We start from the raw sequence: 19789 nt of genomic DNA on the forward strand, positions 1-19789 counted from the left end.
AGACCGACCTAACTGCTCACACAGTTGCCCAGTGATATACGTCATTTTTGTTTTTGGCTAGGTAGAGTGAAAACGTGGTGTCTCACTCTCCCATAAACCCTTACATTTACCTTGCCATAGAACTTAAAATTCTCCTTCTCTTTTGTGAGGACTATGATTATGCAGGTTTGCCCTGGCATAGCGGTCATGTCTCTTGTGAACACTTAGCTCTGTGTGTAGATGACACATCTACACGCACACTTGTTCCTGCGACGAGTGTTGAGAGTGGTCATCCTCCCAGTGTGAAGGGTCTTCCATGAGATTGAAGAAATCCTGACTTCTTTCTCCAGTGCTTCGTACTCTCCCTGTTGACTCTGCTCCTTTGGCTTCCTCTGGAGGATGGTCAAGCAAGATTGATGACCATTTAACTCCCGGACAACCTTCGGGCCCGGAGGACACTCATTTTCCCTAGCCCTAGCGACGCAGTGCCGCCTGCCACCCATGAGGAGTCTAGCTCTCTTGACACTTTGTATCATTTATAGCCTTCCATGTGGCTTTCGGGTTCCCCAGCAAGTAACTGATCTTGGAGGTGCTGAAGCTTGGGCCACTGCAGGAGGGCACAGCGGCCTCTGCATGGGTTGGTCACGACCTTCCCCTTTGACCCGCTTTGGCTTTGTCTGTTGGATCACTTGTCTTCCCGGGAGCGTCTAATGCTGAACGGACATCTTCGCATTCAATCTCTCCAATGGCAAGTAAAGACCTTTTGGTTTCAGCACAAGGTCCCTCTAAACCTTCGGGTACTAGTAGGGCCAAAGCAAAAGAGGGATTTGAGTTAGTGGGTAGCAGATACCAACCTTCTCAAGGGAGTAGACAGCTCTCCTCTCCTGGATTTGATGTTGTTCACAGATGTGTCAAAAGAAGGGTGGGGCTCACCTGCTGCAGCATATAGCCTCAGAGCTGTGGTCCAGTACCAATTGGCAGTGCCACATAAACCTCCTTGAGATAAGGGCAGCCTGTCTGGCCCTTGAACACTTCTAACAGCTTCTTTTAGGTCACTCCGTAGTGTTAATGAGTGACAATACAATGGAAGGAGATTTTTTCACTGAAGCTTTGCCAACTATCTATGGAAATTTTGTGCTGGATGGAAGACAATTTTGATATCCCTGTCAGCCCAGTTCATTGCAGGAAAAAAAAACCTCTTTCAAACAATCTGAGCTGGAAGACTTGGATAGTTGGGTCTGAATGGTCTTTACATCCCTGGATTGTCAATAAAGTGCTGACGTTGTGAGGTTCGCCGATATTAGACCTATTCATGTCTCTCAACCGGAAACTTCCGGTGTACTGTTCACCAATACCAGACCCTCGGGCATCTTTTTAGGATGCCTTCCAACATCCGTGGAACAACCTAGATGTCTATGCGTTCCCCCTTTCTGAATGATGAGGAGACCCCTCGGCAAGTTAAAGGCATCTCAAAACCTGTCAATGACCCGGATAGGTCGACTTTGGTAAGAAGCAGAATGGTATCCAGACCTTCTACTTCTGCTGACAGATGTACAGAGGAAGCTGCCACTCCTCCATGATCTGCTCCGGCAACCCCATGCAGAGATCTTCCACAAACCAGTCACTTCCCTACGACTTAACGCATGGAGGTGATCCAGCATCTTCTCTCATAGAGAGGCTTTTCTCACTCACATAAATGTCCGGATACCTCAGGAAATCGTGTATTGCTGTCTATCAGGCAAAGTGGACTATCTTCTGTGGTTGGTGTCGTGGAAGAGGTGTCTCGCCACTCAATGCCACTATCTCCTTGATAGTGGAGTTTCTATTATCTCTTCTCATACAGATTTTTGAGATTACATGCCCCAAGTCGGAAGTTGGACTATCCCCTTGAAACAAAGTAAGAGTACTCCACTCCCTAAAAGGAGCTCCTTACAAACCACTTTAAGCTCCAGATTGTGACTTGACGCTGGAAATATTTTTCCACCTCACCTTTCCTCTGCCAAAAGGGTCTGCAAGTTACATGGTCTTTTCCACAAAATTGTCCATTCAAGGGATGGGGCAGGTAAAACTCATCTTCATCCCAGAGTTTGTTGCCAAGATTCCGGCTGTAGCGGACTCTAGGTTCAGGCCCTTCCAGATTTAAAATCTTTGTGATGTAATCAGTGATCCTGATGAGTGTTGACGTGCTATCTTAGGTGTACATCTGAAGTTCGCTCGCGTGTCAAACGTTTGTTTATGAGTATGGGCAGGGTCAAGAGGAGAATCACAAAGAGCATGATCTCATGGACTCAGCCTTGAATCCCAACTCTCCTCAATGAGGTCATAGACCCAGAGCTCAGGACGTTAGGGACGTAACTTCTCTGTGGTTTTAAGTACAGTAATACCTTATGATACGAGCTTAATGCGTTCCGGGACCTGAGCTCGTATGTCAATTCGTTCCTATCTTGGATCAATTTTTCTCATATAAAATAATTTAGAAAAATTAATCTGTTTCCACCTTCTGAAAAAAATACCTGAAAACAGTATACTGTATTACAGTGGAAAAACATGTTTTTAATTGTTCTAATTCACAACCTACACTCACAAAATAACAACACGGATTTTGAGCGGAGCGAAAAATCTATTTTTGGGTGAGATAGCCATGTCGTCCTGATGGAAGGTTCCTAATAGTAGCTTCCAAGGGATATATGTACTACAGTGATATTCCCAGAGAATTTACCTTTAGGTCTCCAGAATTCTAACTCCTGGCATGAATATCCTTAACATTCTCTTAAGGATATCGCATAAATCAGGGGACGTATATCTTGATACGACTCATAGCGATCTTCACCCCGAATAGCGTTTGCGCTTCGAGGGGGAAGAGTGGCAATTTTGGAAGGGGAGCCGTTATCAAGGTTACCCTGTTTTCCATACTACTATTGAATATCAAGATGGCGCCATATCCAAGATGGTGGACATTCCTTGTAGCATTGAGCATGGTGCTACAGATATAGTAGTTTCGGGAGGGATTCTGCGAAGACCTTTTCTATAGAAAAGGAGGGTGGGTCCATCAGGACGACATGGCTATCTCACCCAAAAATAGATTTTTCGCTTCGCTCAAAATCCGATTTTTTGGCTCAAGCCATGTCGTCCTGATGGAAGTTTACCCGAGCATTACCAGAAAGTACTGTATCTGGATTTTCATCGGTGCCTTAACCTTGGGACAATTTTTCTATGGTCATCTGGACCATTTGAGACAAATGACGTTACCGTTATCCGTCATTATCACTAATCATAGACAATGTTAGTGCTTCCTGCCCCCTACAGGGAAGAGTCATACTAGACGGTAGAAAAGGGGCCTCAAGGTTAGCATATATTGTATGAACAAACATAAGTATTCACTGGGTATACAAACAGTCTCACGGTTTGTATATATTGTCAGAACAATATCAGTGTCCACTATATCCATTGTTTGTAAGCATACAATGATATAAGGTTTACTTAAATGAGTAAATCAAAGAACTCTAGCATCTTAAATATGCAAATTGCCGGGTGAATTAGGACGCAATTACATTCTAATAGACATTTATTTCTAATAGATGACTAAATGAAATAACAAGTGAAACGAATGTAACATGATAAAGGAATTATACGTGCAAAGTATACAGAAATTATTTTCCCTCTTTGAAAGGGAAGAAATGATGAGTGCCACTCTAAGACTGAAAAATTTTAATGAATTTTTCCTTTATAATTTCTGTAAATGTTGTATCCTATCAACACTGTGTACTACATACACATGGCACAAGTGTTATCTGTATAATTCCACACCTGAGATTTTGAACAGACTTAGTGTCACCATGGTAACAGTCACTTAAAGGGTATCACACCGGAAGTGTCGACACCTTTTCCCTTTAATTGATAGTCCCAATCAATTAACTGTTCATTGCAGTAATTAGACAACAGGTTTTAATACACTACCTGCCGCCACCACATAGTGCTTCAGTTCATGGACCTGCTTAGCATAGTGTTTGTAGAACACTATGGATGATTTCCATCCAGTATATGAGCGAAGACGCTCAAAGTCCATATACTGAAAAAAGTTCAGTGATGAAACAATTTTCCTCGGATCATGACCTGCGGGTGTACTGTCAGGATCTGCTCTGCGAATAAAGTAGGTGAGCTTCACCCTCAGTTGTTTTAGAGATAAGTTTGATCCAGAGGTTTCTCCTTTAAAGAACTGTCCTCCCCTGAAGTCTGAAGTTCTACGAAGATAGACCTTTAGACACTCTACAGGACATAAAGAGACATCTTCCTTCAGAGGGCAGATTCTCCAGGGACCCCATCTTTTAGTGGGTAGCTCGTTCTTAGCGAGAAAGGTTGGATCAGGAAAGAGATTCAGTTCTCCCGCTTCTGTGAACTGAATGTGGCCCTCATTTCTAGATAGGGCTATTATTTCACTAACTCTAGCTCCAGAGGCTATAGCGAACAGGAAAATAACCCTCTGGGTTAGATCCTTGAGAGAACAATCTTCATTGTTCACAGATGAGGCATAATGTAGGACCTTGTCCAAAGACGAGATGAGCTTTGGAGGTGCTGCAGGCCTAAGCCTTGCGCATGCCTTCGGAATCTTATTAAAGATTTCATTCACTAGATCCACTTGAAAGTCATATAGAAGAGGTCTAGTCAAGGCTGACTTGCACGTAGTTATCGTGTTAGCTGCCAGACCTTGATTATGAAGGTGGACAAAGAAGGACAGACAGAAGTTCATTGAAATTTCTTTCAGTCCTTTTGCTTTTACAAAAGCAACCCACTTTTTCCAAGATGACTCATATTGTCTTCTAGTTGACTTAGACTTGTATTCTTCTAAGAATTCTATATTGCCTTCTGAGATCCCAAATCTTTTCTTAACTGCTAGGGCAAGAAGATCATGAAATGAAGGCTTTAGGCTGTCTGTGATGAATCGAAGGCAATTAACTTCTGAACCCTCTGAGATAGTGCTGGGTTCAGTACAAGGGCCAGCCTCAGCCTCAGTTCCTTCACTAGAGGGAACCAGTTGCTCTTGGTCTATTTGGGATCCACCAGAGCTACCCCTCCCTGGAAGGATCTCAGCATGTTGAGGACCTTCAGCAGGAGATTGGATGGGATGAACAGGAATTCCTGAGTCCATCCCTTCCATACTAGAGACGTGGTGTCTGCTATCTCCTCTAGAGGATCCTCGTATGGAGCTACATATCGAGGTAGTTTCTTGATGACGCTCGTCACGAAGAGGTCGATCTGCAGCTCGGTGACTTGTTCCCATCTGGGAGAGAATAGGTATGCGTCTGTAGACCATTCTGACTCTATTGGCTTGAGCCTGAGTAGAGCATCCGCTGTCACATTGCAGATCGATTGTACGTGAACTGCTGATAAGTGACATCCTTTTAGGCAAGGGATGGCTAACATCACCTAAACTATGAGACGATCTCGAGCCTTGTCAGTTCAGACGTCTCATTATCGCTTCGATGTCCCAGATCAGCCTGAGTAGGCCTGATCTGCGTGGAGAGAGTTTCTCCAACCTCATCAGGACTACCATGGCCTTGGATAGAAATGACCAAGTCCCTTGGATTTTCCTCTGATGGGAGTGAACACCCTAATCTTCCGACTAGGCATCCATGCAGATGATCTTCGATAGTCGAGGTAGTTGCAAGGGCATGGTCCTCAATAGGCTTTTGGCCTTTGACCATTGGTTGGGAAGCGATCAAGGAAAGACCGATATCAGTCATTTTAGATCTCTTCGAGCGTTTGATGTGTATCTTCTCCAGACTCTTAATGCATTTTTTCAGCTTTGCTCTTAGCACTGGGTCTGTCACTATTGCGAACTGGAGAGAGTTCAGAACTCTTTCCTGTTAGCGTCTTGGAGTCCTGACTGATTACCATAGTCTCTTGACTGACCCTGCAATCTCCTTTTACATCCCTAAGGGAAAGGAGAGCCAGTGTGACCTCAGGTTTCGATGGTTTTTTAACCATTGAAGCCTTTGAGCTGGAGAGAATCGAGACTTCTTGAAGCTGATTTTGCATCCCAGATGTTCCAGGAACTGGATTACTTCTTTGGATGCTCATAGACCAGCCGCTTCGGGTGCTGCCCGCACCAGCCTTTCGTCCAGGTACTTTGTTACCTGAACCATTTCTAGGCATGGTTGTTGTGTGACTGTGTCCGCCAATTCCGTGAAGATACATAGGACTGTGTTTAGTCCGACAAGTATGGCTCTTAGGACATCCGCTATCCTCTGTAACTTGAATCCTAGGTAGGAGGAGAGGGGGTAACTGACTGGAAGTTGCCAATAGGCACCTTTCAGGTCTATCAAGACTGTGAACACCCCTTTTTGAAATAGGGTCCTTATGTTCAGAAGGGATTAACATTTTGAACTTGCTGTTTTATTTGAACTTGTTGAGTGGCAACAAGTCCAGAATGACTCTGAGTTTTCTTGAGTCCTTCTTGTGAACACCAAACAGCCTTCCCTGGAATTCGATGGACTTTACTTTCCTTACCACCTGTATGCTCTAGAGCTCTAAGGTATACTCTTCTAGAACAGGGTTGGCGTGTAGGAAGAGTTGAGGAAATGATGGTGGAGGCATGTCTGTTTTCCATCCTAGTCCCATCTTGATTAGGGCTTGGACCCAAGGATCAAAAGTCCAGCGATCCTGAAGGAACCTCCCTCCTACCAGAAACGTCTCTTTGCTTCGACTGATCAGAAGGTTTACCTCTTTGACCGCCTGCCTGCGGCACCGCGGTCATCGAAACTGTGGGATGTTGTTGAACAGACCGAGGAAATATTCTAGACTTTTCCATCTTCCTTTTAGGTTGGGGACCCACATCCGTGGAAGACTTTCTCTTTGAAGAGATGCCCCACTTCTGGAGAAGTCCCGTACTCTCCGTGGTGGCTTTCTCAATCACCTCTTTGACTACCTCGTTTGGAAAGAGGTCTCTACCCCAGATGTTGGAAGATATCAGCTTCCTGGTTTCATGTTTCACTGTTGCGGCAATGAACACGAACTCCCTACAGGCTCTCCTAGCCTTCATAAAGGCATATAGGTCTTTTACTAAGGTGGCCATATACATTTTTGCCAAGACCATGAGCATGTCTGGGGTACTTTGATGGGCTGCAAGTCTCTCCTTTGTCTCTTGTTCCTTGCACAAAAGAGACTCAGAAAGTTCAGGGAGATTCTCGCTAAACTGTCGTCCAGCGACGTCCGCGTCTAGTTTCCCTACTGAAAAGGTTAAGTGACAGAGGCTTGCACTCCTCGAGTGCAGGACATGGTTTGCCTGCCTCCACTGCCTTGGCAATAAATTTAAATGCCTTCCACGTAAAGGTGAATGTTATTGAAGCAGGAGAAAGAAAGGAAGGGTGTCTGTTACTTAGTGCGAACACTTTCGACACCGAGTAACCCACCTTTCTCAGGCTACTTGATAAGATAGCCTGTGCCTTATCATGGTCGAGAATCATGACTTCCTTCGGTTCCGTTTCTTTTCCTGACGTTGGTTCATGCTTCAGTCGAATGAAGCAATTAGGGAAAGCATTAAAGCTTGGCCAAAACTGGATTTCGTCTAAAGCAGTGGTTCTTAACCCCTGGGTCGCGACCCAACTTTATTTGAATGGGTCACCAAGGATTTGTGGACTTCTTATTTTCCCAATATTCCTATTCAAAATATTATCAAAGTATTAATTCTGAATGTAAAATTCTTAAGTCATTATTATCTAATGTTAAGCAAAACATTGAGACAGACGATTTGATTGAGGTGAAAAAACTACCAACATCTCCTCTTTCCTTTTAAATCTAACTGTTGGTGGAGGGAAGGAGGAGGGGGAGGTGGAGGAAGTCAGGAGATGATGTGTCAGTGTCCAGAGTTGGCAACTGAGCGCTTTTGGCGCTAGATTTAGTGCTTTCTGTGAGCCCACAAATTCTCAGAATCAAAATGGTTGATGCAAGTAGCTTATCTTGCAGATATGTTTGCTGAGATAAATTCCTTGAACATTTCAATGCAAGGTCGTGATCAGACATTGGTTTGGCTTTCTGAGAAGCTATTAGCATTCAAAGGAAAACTGAAGTTGTGGATGAATAAAATAAAATCTGGAAAGACTGCATCATTTCCATCTTTTAACCTACTTCTGGAGGATGAAAGATTTTCTCTCATCCAAGTCCAAGGCATTATTGAGGGACATATATCATAGCTAGTTAGAGAGTTTGATCATTACATTCCAGAAAATACGCTCAACTACAGTTGGGTAAAAAACCCCTTCAACATTGAAGCTGAAGACTTGCCTGATGAAAATGCAAACATCAGCAAGCTACAGGAGGAGCTTATTGAGATCCAGAATGACGCAACACTTCATTACGATTTCAAAAGGCAAAAGGAATCACTGAGCTCATTTTGGATCAAAGTTCACAAAGAAAAGCCCAATCTTGGAGGTGAAGCCCTAATTCCCTTTGTTACAGCTTTCCTGTGTGAGGCAGGATTTTCAGCCCTCACAGTCATGGAGACAAAATACAGAAACCGTTTGCAACCAAGAGGATGACCTAAAATGCAGCCTATCATCAAAATCACCCAGATTTGAAGAGCTGACCAAAACAATCCAGTGTCAAGGATCTCATTGATTTTAACCACTTCACTACGGATGAAGGGACGAGGAGAAGAAGGAATGGAGGTAGCGAAAGAGGGGGTGAAGGAAAGGAGACAGGGGGATAGGGAATGGAGAGATTGAAATGAGGGACGAAGGTAGGGAAAGGGACTATTAGGAACGGAGGAATCGGAGAAACAAAGGAAGGAAGAGAAGTGGAGGGCAGAGGCACAGATGGAAGGGGTTAATACTATATTTCATGTCAAATAGTCTTGTATGAATAATTTCCCTTTTCAACAATGGTAAATTATAGCCTAATTATACATTTTTTTATATTAAGAAAAATTTATATTTTTATTTTAGAAAATCTCAATGCATTGTTTTATTTCTCATGGATCATTATTATATAGATGCACTACTTGCATTAATAAAAATTTCTGCATGTGATTTGTGTTTCTGTCACACGTTTTTACAAGCACAAGTATTTTATAATTTAAATAGAAGTATTTATGAAGGTAAGGGTCGCCATGGTTGATCTGGACAGGATTTTGGGTCGCAGCCATAAAAGGTTAAGAACCACTGGTCTAAAGGAACAGCTCCCATCTTCTCCGAGATGTAGAGTTTGCCGTCTAAAATCGGCATAAGCTCCACATACCTCCAGGGATTGGTTTTGGAGCATGTCGGAAGGTCTTGGTCTCTGGGTCGCTTGTATGATGCTTGGGGGGTGACAAGTGGAGTTTCACAGAGCTCTATCTTGAGTTTCGCTTCCTCCTTTTCGCCTTGTTTGTGAAAGTTTTCCATTAGACTCTTAATATGTGCCAGTAACTGGTCCATTTTGTCTAATAGAGGGGTAGAAGGTGAAGATGTCGAGGTTAACGGCTCCAGAGCCGGCACAGACGGAGGCAATTCCGACATGACATTGTCAACTTCTTCCCGGGGTGGCTTCCTGCCCTCCGTCCCAAAGGCTATCTGGACGCAGGGAGGTGCGAATCGTGTTTGGGGCACCACTATTTCCCTACTTGCTTTCGGGAATAGTAAGCTACGTATCCTATCGTTAGGTAGGTATGGTCCCGGAGAGATCTTCTGGAACCCTCTTACCCAATTGCATAGTTTCTTATGAGCTGCATCCCTAGACTCCATTGACTTGGGATTATCAAAACCTTCGGACACTAAGGTCCGACATATATTGCAAACTTGGGGGTCCCAATATTGCAGGGATTCGGAAATAATATTGCAGGGGGCATGAAACCTGCATGTATTATGACTGTAAAAGTACTTCCTCTTAAAATTGCAGAAGACTGCAACACATTTCATCTGGGTTCCTCCTGTAAAGAAAGGATAGCAGAATGAGTATACAATTGATTATCTCACCTGATAAGCAATATGTAATAGTCATCTTTTAACTATCATAGCTTGGGATAGTAAGCTAGAAAGGGATAGTGGGAGACACATACTTGTGTATCCCTTGCAAGCAATTGCTGTTACCTCCCCTCAGTATTAACTATAGAGAGTTTCCTTTATCAAGGCAACTCGAGCGAAAGGGTTCTAACCCCTAGGGGTCGAAAAAGTGTACATTATTGCCACTGCCCCTTCTAATTATTTAATACTGTGGGGGTAAGGATAACTGATTTCTAATTAGTGTATTGAAGGAATTCTATTCTTTCAATATAGGATCGGTCTCAGCAGAAGCTTGCACAAGGGTACCCAAGATATGTTAGAAATTAACTACTGTATAATCATACTATAGTTTTCTGTTTGCAGTATATACTATATTGCAAAATACTGGCTACTGTATAATTATATATTGTAGTTCAGTCAGTGTGCTGCTGGTATGGCTAGCATCTGGCGGCACGGTCCAGCCGGCATGACGCCGACTGGACTAGGAAATATAAAAGACATCTATTTGTGTATCCTACCCAGCCCATTTGTTATGGCCTTCCCTTCCAATATTAAACCATAGTTTTTCCTGATTAGGGAAAGGGTTCTAACCTTTAAGGATAGAAAGTGTACTACCACCGGCCCTTTGATTTATTTAATATTGTAGGGTAAAAGGGTAAACTGATTTCTAATCAGAATATTGAAGAAATTCTATTCTTTCAAGATAGGATTGGTCTCAGCAAACACCTTGGCAAGGATACCCAAGATATATTGGAAAATAACTAATAATATAATATATACAATAGTTTTCTATCTGCAGTCTATACTATACTGCAAATATACTGACTACTGTATAAACATATACTGTACTGTAATCCAACCGGCATATAGCCAGCATAGCTAGTCCCTGCCGGCACAGCCCGGCCAGCATGCTTGCTGAAAAAGAGAGAGAAAGCATGAAGTGAAGGACTGCCTTATTACTGTGTATGTATACACTAAATAAGGATGTAAATATCTAATTTACTGCCTTTCCCCAGAAAGAAGGTTCAAATGGAAGGGGAGAATGCATCATTCAGGCTTCCATCCAACCACCAGTACCATCGCCGGCAAATTCCGGCTGGCACATGGCCGGCAGGCTAGCACTCGGCAGCACTGGTACAGTCGGCATACCGCCGGCTGAGTCAGCACCTGTCTGTGCCGGCCCGGCCGGCGGTATACCCCGGCAACAGCACTTGTGGCCGGCAGTCCAAAGGAGGACTGAAGAACCTTGGTGACAGAAGAGACTTCCCTCCAACAGCCATCATGGCTGCCGGCAGCCGCCAGCCGTCATGGCCGCCGGCAGTTGACGTGACTGCCGGCAGCCGGCATAGCCACTGGCAGCCATCATAGCCAGCATAGCCGCTGGCAGCCATCATAGCTGCCGGCAGTTGTCATGGCCACCGGAAGCCGCATGGCCGCCGGCAGTCGTCATGGCCGCCGGCAGTCGTCATGGCTGCCAGCAGTTGTCCTAGCCGCCGGCAGTCAGACAACAGCTGTTAAGTAGGAGTCCGGCCGGCCCCACAACCCACCGGTGATTGGTGGAATTGCAGGACGACAGCCTAATACAAAGAGGCTAAAGGACAGAGGGGTGAGGGAAAAGGGTCCTATATGAGGTGTGGAAGGAGCCGGCAAGGTTGCCAGTCCTACCACACCTTTAAGAATCTGTTTCAGTATCGGCGCCGTCAGGAGAATATCTATTCTCCAGCCTAGGGTCTTCCAATATGGTTAAAGGGACGACGGCAGTGCCGCCTCCTCTCAACAAGGGAGAAACAGAGTTCCAGTGCTAGCGCCATCCTAGGCGGCAGAAGAATGTCTATTCTTCAGCCTAGGGTCTGCAAGCACAGGACTGGTCTTCTAGACCGCAGGGAGAAGGTGGTATCCCACAACCACTTCAAGTGCAGCCTAGGGAGGGCTAGCCTCCTATGCCGGCAGCCTAGCCGGCAGGGGAATGACTATTCACCCTACCGGCCAGCTGCCGGCAAAGACCAAATACTCTGAGGTTCTGACCTAAACCCAAAGCCTGCTATCTGCGGCCAAGGGAAGAGACAGAAAACACTAGTCTAGTCAAACCTGAGTATCAACTCGAAGGCAAGACCAACTAGGTTTGTAGCCTAAGGCTACACTCAGAGGGAAGGAGAGATTACCCTTAAATCTCCACTGGAGATGAGTATCGGTTTATATAGAATTCTAGGAGATATCTATCTCCACATGAATAGATAAAACGATACACAAGGGTAAACGGGGAATTGTCTGAAAGTATACTATCTTGCCTAGGTTAGGTTACCTAGGCAAGATGAGATCTTGGTTACCTAAATCACCGAAACTCTTAACGTATACGATCGACAAGGAAAAAGGAAAAATTATGCATACTAAAAATATCTTTACAAGTATAAAATGCCTATATAGCTTTCATAATTAGTTAATTAATGCTATTTCAACCGGGAATGTCGTTCTACTAACTAAATAACACATGCCTAATGAACGACAGCGCCCATGGAGCCTCCGGAAACAGGCCTAGCTCCTAAGCACAATAAATTACTCTAATTTCACTGTGAAACAGGAGCTAAAATATACACATTGTAAAGAATCAGTACTTGACTTTCCATAGGCGAAAGCAGCTGAAGATTGCATAATAATCCTCGGAGAATCGATCGAAAAAGTTAGATCAACGAGGAACACCACCGTGCGAATTCGCTACAAAATTAGGAATATCCGCCATCTTGGATATGGCGCCATCTTGATATTCAATAGTAGTATGGTAAACAGGGTAACCTTGATAACGTCTCCCCTTCCAAAATTGCCACTCTTCCCCCTTGAAGCGAAAGCGCTATTCGGGGTGAAGATTGCTATGTGTGGTATCAAGATATACGTCCCCTGATTTATGCGATATCCTTAAGAGAATGTTAAGGATATTCGCGCCAGGAGTTAGAATTCTGGAGACCTAAAGGTAAATTCTCTGGGAATATCACTGTAGTACATATATCCCTTGGAAGTTACTATTAGGAACCTTCCATCAGGACGACATGGCTTGAGCCCAAAAATACCCATGTACTGGTTATGATCTGCAATAAAATGTGACATTATTATGGAGTTCTTACCTTCGAGACAGGTGGTTGCGGCTAATGGCGGTGTGTGCGGAGGAGGAGGGAGAGAGAAAGGGGAGGAGAGAAACTTGACGGCAACACGCTCGGTATGCTACACTTTTGTAACACTACGTAACATAACTTAAACTTTAAATTTAATTTAAATGAAATTAGCTTACTGTACACACACTTAAAAATAAATATTAATCTTATCTTACACTAATTAAAAATAAATATTAATATTATGTTACACTAAACAATTCTAATTTTTTTACTTTTCTTCTTCCGGCTTGGCTCTTTTTCCTCGCTTTTTGACTCTCTTTCACCTTCACTTTTTGCCGGCCTTTCTAAAAAGGAACCTATCTAGGGATGTTTGCTTTTGTCTCCCCGTCAAAATGTTACGAAAATTATGTACACAAGTGTCATCACAAACGCTAACGCATGACCACACGCCAACTTGTCGGAGTGCCTCTTTTCCATAAATCAGAAAACTCCTGCCACTTCGCTAACATGTCTCTGATTTCCTTCTTTATAGCATCCTTCTGCTTGAGGATGGTACATATTGTTCATGTACTCCTCTTATATTGGCGAGCCAGCTCAGTCACTTGTACACCACTCTTGTTTTTCGATTATTTCATGCTTTATCTCGATTGACATTGTACTGTACGCTTTTTCTTTTCACTTCCCTTGTTTGCACTCACTTGCTTTGGACCCATCGCTTATTCACTTAATTCTGTACTGATTAACGCAAAAAAAACATAGAAAATGCAAACACTACGTCTGATGCTCGGAGATAACTTTACGCGACGGAGATCCGACGGGAAAGAGCGAGCAATGCTGTCCTTGTGAGCAGCCTCTCGAACACTCGGCCACCTAGCGGCCACATAGGTAACTGTCTCGTATCCTCGTATCTGAAATTTCTCGAATGTTGGGACACTCGTATGTTGAGGTATTGCTGTACTCCAAATGGGCATCTGGCGAAGACAGACAACCTCCACTGCTACTACCTGCAAGACATAACTCTCAAGAATCTAGATACATTTTTTCTGGGACTTTTGGTGGCCACTCAAGTGGTGTAAGCAACCTCAGCTCAAGTAGCAGTCGGTCGAGGGCAAACGTTACCAGGTAGTAGTCTGGGATGAATGGATAGAATGTCTGGCCTTTTCCTCCTTCATCTTCCCCTCTCTTGGGGCACAGGATCTGGATGACTCTGCTAGCTGGCCTACCTCCGACTGCAGGTAAGAACCATTTTTCTTTATGTGGTCTAAAATATTCTGTATAATTTATGTCCCCGATTTCTCTGCGATGGGTAGACAAGTAATGTGTAGGTTTAAGTATGAAGAAGGAATTATCACACTTTATTCTTAAGAGGCCAAGTCACAGTGCTTATTTTGTCTCATGCACCATGAGTGCCTAGGCCATCAACTCTCCAACCTACGAGACTGAGAGTTCACGAGGTGTCATCGTGCCTTTCTCACACTCTCTCTGAGGTCAGAGCCATACTCAGTGCAAGTTTTGGTCTTTCTCTCACCTAGAGGAAAGTCTCTATAGTAAAGAGCGAATGGTTTGTATTCTTTTAGGAACAAATGTCAAGTTTGGAAGTAATTTGTATTTTTTGTATCTAGAGAGACCTGAGCTCTTCGCTCATACTGTACTTGTACTGTGAGTGAGTTAACCGGTCTATGCTTACTACCTTCGCTAACTAGCGGAGTTTCGTTGACACCTCGCATAAAGGTTTATGGCAGACTCCAGCTATGCTGAAAACATATATCCATAGTAAATAGCTCAGGTTTGTATAGTTAGGAAAAATACAAATTATTTCTAAATTTATCATATTAGAGGTCCTGAGAGAACTACCCTAGTGGTCCACGCTTCTCTCTCAGCCACAACTTCAGAGGTACCACCAGAATGCATCTCTTCCCTGGTAACACATAGATGTAAGTCTGAAATGAATTAGTCTAAGTGTGAAATATTGCATTTTATTCTTTACCTTGCTTTGAAAGATACAGTATATGAAACATTTTTTTTGTTAAATTACAATTTAGTGTTGCTTTTCACTGATAATCCATTTGAGGCCACCTCTGCAATTCTGAGCATTTTGTAAAATATTAAGAAATACTTCTGGTGTACTTTACTACGTGGAAGACTACTTTTCGCCAAGGAGTCATGTGGAAAAGTTATATTTTCAGTACAGTACAGTATTTTCGAATTTCCTACAATCTCTTACACCCTGTAAATACTAAATGAAAATAAATATACATGAATTGAAGCAAATACATGATACACACGCTTCTAAACTGCGTTAATATACTTTGATTGAAGTCCCACTAAGAGACAGAAAACGAACAACATGGATACTAGAGAAAGCTAAAGTAGAAACTCCTTCATACTTCTGTTCCCCCTCTCAGGATTCAAGCATTTAAAATGTTACATGCTGGACGTACCTGATGCTGGCAAGTTACACTCTGGATCTTCATTCTTTATATCGAAAGAAGTCTCTCTCCCATCCTCCCTAAATGAGGTTGAATGATGGTGGAATTTTTACTAACCCGCTGATCATCATATAGGCATATGATTCCAAGCTGATATCCCCTTCTGGGGAAGGGGGAAGGGTTTTTTATTTTGATTAAGTACATGCACTCATGTACTGGACAGGCACTATAAGCCTTTCATCCCTATGAAGGACAGTTAGGAGGTTGCTGAAGTCACCACTTGCCTCCTGCATAGGACAGAGCTGTGGACACTTCCAGGGAAGAAAATTAACTGCCCAGTTTGGTTCAAAGGGGACTTCCAACCTCCCTGATTAAAGAACGAGGATTTATATGTCATGTAATTTGTAGTTTTCCTTAGTTATACAAATATGAGTCCTTTAATTTAACTTCCCTCCTCAACCATCCTTTTCAGTCTAGATCCAAATGGTCAAAAGTGAACTATTATGCTTGGGAAAGGGGAGGTGGCTCCTCGTCCGCACATTTCACTGGCTTGTCCCCAGCTCGTTTTGAAGCAATCTCCCCAATTAAAGCAATCGGTTTTGTGTAGCTAGGAAAAATTTAAATTTTTTATAAAATTTGTGATAATTAAGTTTTTTATGTTAGTTTTAAGTCATTTGTGGTATTTGTATTAATTTTTGTTTCAAGACCTTTATTGATGGTTTTTGTTAGTTTGTGTTAAGAAATATAGGTATAAGGAGAAGTTATTCTTAGATATCCTACTTGTGCAACAGTCCAGTTGTAAGATTACGAAGGTAGAAATTTTGTATTGCAAAGCCTTTTTGTCCTACCAGACTACCTTTCATCCCAACATTTTACTTTTTCATGTGGCACATAAAATCTTTTGAGAAATAATGAAGATAGTTACTACTTACCCATTGGTAAAAGCTGCATGTAAAACAGTTGGTTTTATCTATTCTGTTTCTTCTTATAGGCATGTAAGTTTGTAAGAAAAAATATATTTGGTTGTAAATTTTAATTTTGTTTAGACGTGTAAATGCAAATCAAATGTTAATACTGTAAGTTTTTTCAGATGGTATTATAAGGAGAGATAGTCATCTTAGACCAGATACAACTCTAAGCTGTCTAAGTAATTTAGAAAATTTTACTGAAGGAGCTTCTCACCTATGGTTGAGATCTCAAGATTCAAGGACTCAGGACATTGACATTACCACAGCTGATGATACTACTTTAAGAGGAAGGAAGAGAAAACTCTTAGGTAAGTTATTTCCTATTACTAGATGGAAGGTAACGTTTATATATGCTCAAGTTCAGAGTTTTACAATTGAGAATGGGCCTTAACTGTAAAGAAAAAACAACATTGAATGTTAAAAACCAAATACAGTACAGCGCATCGTATTTGGTTTTATAACATTGGAAAGTTAATACTGATGCTTTTATAAAAGGGAATTTTCAAGCCTTTGTGTAAAAATTACTTTTTGTTATTTCTACTTTATGGTATATAACTGTGAATGCTTTCCTGTGTTTGGTTGTATATAACTATAAATACTATTACTCCCAAGGCTGAAATAGAATACTCTAGTTTTTTTCTATGTGTCTGATAGTGTCATTAAGATAGTAGAAATTATTTGTAGTATGTTTTACTCTTTTTTTTCCTATTTCTTATTGTTACTTTTACTTCATATTTAATCAAGTATCTCCATCCTTTACAATTAATATTCCCCAGTGATTTTTGGGTACATCAAATGTAATTGGGTAGTAAAGTATATTTCCATCTGCGCAAATATATACTGCATGGATATGGGAGAATGGATTTATATTCAAAGCTGTTTGTGAGAGTTGTGGCTGACCTTGGCAACCCCAGAGATGGTTTGGAACTCTTTGGCAGCTCTATGTGCTCAAGGGCTGGCTCATTAGAATCCAGGGGAAGCCAGTCATTGGGTTAGGATTATCAGTCCAATACAAGTAAAGAGAGAATGATACCATAGAGTCAGTCTTAACAGGTGGGTTAAGTTTGCACCTGTGCCTCTATTTTTGTTTAATTGCTCTCATATCAAAGTAGGATACGTGTGCACCATCTGGAAAGTCAACTACTGCGCCAGTAGTGAAGAATAAGAATTTCGTGAATATTATCTAATTAATTATTTCTGTGAATATCTCCTGATGTTAATATGGCTTCATCTCCAAAAGCCTGGTTTGATCTACACTAAACTGTAAATTTTAATCATAGAATTTTAAAAGTTTTTCCATTTTCTTTCACTTCAAATAATACGTGCCCTTATCAAAGTCATAGAGCCCCTAGCGGATAGTGGTTGAAAGCTTGGGCTGTTACATTGGGAAATATAGCTTCCAGTATCTTCATCAAAGATCCGGCAGTGATTGAACACAAACTTAAATTATTTACATAATGCGTTTTAAGATGTCTTCCCCTGCTTTAGTTTACAGTTACTATCTGGATTGAGAATGGGAGTTATTTCTTGGAGATTATGTTCCACATTATTATTATTTTTACTAGCTACGCTACAACTGTGGTTGGAAAAGCAGGATGCTATAAGCCCCAGAGCTCTAGCAAGTAAAAAAAGACCAGTGAGGAAAGGAAATAAAGAAATAAATAAACTACAAGAGAGTTAATGAACAGTTAAAATGAAATATGTTAACACCAGTAACATTAAAATAGATCTTTAATATATCAACTATTAAAACTTCAAAAGAGAAAAGCAAAAAGAAATAAGATAGAATAGTGTGCCCAAGTGTACCCTCAAGCAAGAGAATTCTACCCTAAGATAGTGGAAGACCATGCTACAGAGGCTATGGTACTGCTCAAGACTAGAGAACATTGGTTTAATTTTGGAGTGTCCTCCTCCTAGAAGAGCTGCTTACCATAACTAAACGAGTCTCTTCTACCCTTATCAAGAGGGAAGTAGCTACTGAACAATTTCAGTGCAGTAGTTAACCTCTTGAGCAAAGAAGAATTTTTAAGTAATCTCAGTGTTGTCAGGTTTATGAAGACAGAGGAGAATGTGAAAAGAATAGGCTAGACTATTCAGTGTATGTGTAGGCAAAGGAAAAATGACCCGTAATCAGAGAGAGGGATCCAATGTAGTATTGTCTGATCAGTCAAAGGACCCAGTAACACATGCGGTAGTATCTCTACGAGCGGCTTGAGCCCTGGCCAACCTACTACCTACAAATTGATTGAGTTGGGCAATTGCAGGATTTATTAATGGGAAAATTAGTTTCAATGGTTGACGATCAAGTTAATCGTCCTAGTGAGGCGAAGAAGATTAGCCTTTTGTATTGTAGTGGGATGACAATGATATTGACACGCTGCCACCTGTAGACAATGCACTAGTTCAGCCTTTTTTCAATAGTGGTGAAGCAGCTCTCGACATCATTCGTTCTGTTTGTTTAAACTTCAGAAGTTTGATCCTTCTCAACCTGTTGTCAGACCTAACCCAACCCTCCATAGTTATTCTAATTTAATAGCATACAATTCAGTAAGGGTTCTGAAGGTATGTTGCACTCCACATATTATAAAACCACACACATTGCCTGGCAATATTTACATACTTTAGTTCCTTCTGTTGTTAAATTCTATTCGTTTTACAGTATAAGACTAAACTAGATTGTAAGGTAGAAGACTGAATGAGTTGTCTTGATATTATATCCTGTCATTCTCTAATGTAAGTACTTATTATCAGTCTCATTTTACTTATGTGGATGGTGTGATGTATCATATAATTCCCTTAAATTCTGAAAGTTTTAACTAAATTGGATAATTTTCCTCATGTTTCAGTCGACTATATTCACCATTCACTGGAGCTTGTCAAACATTTTTAACTAGGCGCTTTTAAATACAGATCTAATACGAGTCCACATTTTCCATATGTTACCCGCTTTTCAAAGAGTAAAAAATCTAAGAAATCAGCTGATATTCACTTGGATTCTTGTGCAGGTCAGGAAAATGATGGAGAGGAAACTCAGTTAGATGATTAAAGTGAGGAAGTACTGCCTTTGCAATCTTTGATGAACTTTATTGCTACTGTACATAAGGTAATTTTGGAAGTAAGTGTACTGTATCTTATCCTACCAAATAATAAAGTGATTACTTCTAAGGCAATCAACCCACCTGAACTGTCCAACTTCATTATGAATACAAATAATTGTTGTCTCTGGTCAGACAAAGAATGGAGATTCAGGTTCAAGATTAGTGGAAACGTCCCTGCCTGGTAATTTGCTGAACTGGAGTTCAGGTATGGCTCAAGCTCAATAGTTTCGTGTAGTT

At 41.8% G+C, this 19789-nt stretch overlaps 1 protein-coding gene across 4 annotated transcripts in view; it reads left to right on the forward strand.

Annotated features, from left to right (window-relative positions):
• LOC137642679 (YEATS domain-containing protein 2-like) overlaps positions 1–19789 on the forward strand; it is a 128856-nt gene that overhangs the window by 91230 nt on the left and 17837 nt on the right. For all 4 annotated transcript variants that reach the window (XM_068375457.1, XM_068375455.1, XM_068375456.1 and 1 more), the window contains exon 10: positions 16577–16762. In XM_068375457.1, coding sequence (XP_068231558.1) covers positions 16577–16762 — 186 coding nt within the window. The remainder of the gene's footprint in view (positions 1–16576; positions 16763–19789) is intronic.

The sequence above is a fragment of the Palaemon carinicauda genome, chromosome 6 (assembly GCF_036898095.1).
Source record: "Palaemon carinicauda isolate YSFRI2023 chromosome 6, ASM3689809v2, whole genome shotgun sequence".
Taxonomy (NCBI): domain Eukaryota; kingdom Metazoa; phylum Arthropoda; class Malacostraca; order Decapoda; family Palaemonidae; genus Palaemon; species Palaemon carinicauda.